The sequence below is a fragment of the Bison bison genome, unplaced genomic scaffold (assembly GCF_000754665.1).
Source record: "Bison bison bison isolate TAMUID 2011002044 unplaced genomic scaffold, Bison_UMD1.0 scf7180017864383, whole genome shotgun sequence".
Classification (NCBI taxonomy): Eukaryota; Metazoa; Chordata; class Mammalia; order Artiodactyla; family Bovidae; genus Bison; species Bison bison.
The window spans coordinates 21,117-22,668 of NW_011494955.1; the positions used below are offsets into that span (position 1 = coordinate 21,117).

Sequence of the window (1,552 nt, forward strand, 5' to 3'; positions counted from 1 at the left end):
GCAATCACCGCGGGTTGCCACGGCGACAGAGCCTGGAGTCCCCGCCCCGTTTCCATGGCGGCTCCGGGATCTGCCCCGGCTCCTTGAGGCAAGCGCCGCCCGCCCGGGCTGCTATTCGATGTAGTTCGGGAAGCTCGGCAGGGTCGCGGAGGCCCAGCCTTCCCCTGGGGTTTCAGGCCGACTTGGAGCCTTGAGGAGCCAAGGTCAGACTCACGGGATCAGGCGGCCTCGAAATCGAACGTAATAAACGCCGGTTTCTTCCCAAAGCTCGCACCGTACCTCCAGCTGCAGGAGCAACGCGAGTGGAGCGGGGGTCGCCCCGTTTGCAGACGGGGGAGCGGAGATTCACAGTGGCACAGCGACATGGCAGGATTACGTGGCAAATAGGCTGGGTCGGGATCTCCGGCTCTCCTCGCAGGCTCCGAGGCCAGCGGTCTCGGGCCCCTGACACCCCTCTCTGAAACGCCATCACCCGCTAGCCCCACCTGAGTCAGGAGGTCGAGGAGATAATGGGGCTCATAAAAGGGGGCTGGATAGGGGGAGGATGGCGTCAGAGTGCTGTGCCCTACAGTGGGCCTCGCACAGGTGTGGGCTGGGGCCGCTGGACGGGGGCTGCCCTGTGAAACCACGCTGGGGGCAACAGTTGGAGAAACGGTTTACGCAGGAGAGTGGATGGCAGTGATGGGCCGGCGCTGGCTGGGGCGAGGTGGCGGTCGTGCGGACGCCCGGCGGCGGGGGTCGTAGGTGTAGGTTCCTCTCTTGCCGGCAGAGGGCTGAGGGCAGGGCTCAGGCGATGCGTGTAGACGGGTGGGATTTAGCGGGCAGAGGGGGTGCCTTCTGGGCCTGAGAACCAGCCCCGAAACAGGGGGTTACCAGAGACTGCACACGCCCAGCTAGAGGGGTTCAGCGAGGGCTGGCCGGCCCCACGCGCCAGCCTCTGGCCTGAGCGGCACGCCACTGCCCCCATCGCAGCGGCCTCCGTGCGCTCCGCCCTGGGGGTGGACACTGACCTCAAGAGCCCCAAGCCTGGTCTTTCCGATGAGGCCGGCGGCTTTGGGCTCCCCGGGCCGCGCATCCCTAGAAGATGAGGGGCCCGTCACGGTGAAGCTGGAGGACTCTGAGGACGACGAACCCGCTGCCTGGGATCTGGGCCCAGAGGCGGCAAGGCAACGCTTCCGGCGCTTCCGCTATGAGGAGGCCGCGGGGCCTGGCCAGGCGCTGGCCCAGCTCCGGGAGCTCTGCCGCCAGTGGCTGCGGCCCGAGGCGCACTCCAAGGAGCAGATGCTGGAGCTGCTGGTGCTGGAGCAGTTCCTGGGCGTGCTGCCCCCCGAGATCCAGGCCCGCGTGCGGGGACAACAGCCAGGCAGCCCTGAGGAGGCCGCGGCCCTGGTGGAGGGCTTCCGCCGGGAGCCAGGAGGGCCCCGCAGATGGGTGAGTCAGCCAGAGGCCTGGGGTCTCTGCCTCATCCTGGGGGCGCCCTGCTCAGCAGGACGCTAGTCCCCCACGGTCTGGAAGGGGTCACCTATAGCAGAGCCTGTGCCAGGGCAGCCGC

The 1,552-nt window shown here is 68.2% G+C and overlaps 1 protein-coding gene across 1 annotated transcript in view; it reads left to right on the forward strand.

Moving 5' to 3' along the window:
* The first annotated feature begins 501 nt into the window (after positions 1–501).
* MZF1 (myeloid zinc finger 1) overlaps positions 502–1,552 on the forward strand; it is a 12,795-nt gene continuing 11,744 nt past the window's right edge. Inside the window, exon 1 of the mRNA XM_010858029.1 lies at positions 502–1,431. Coding sequence (XP_010856331.1) covers positions 1,039–1,431 — 393 coding nt within the window. The 5' untranslated portion in view covers positions 502–1,038. The remainder of the gene's footprint in view (positions 1,432–1,552) is intronic.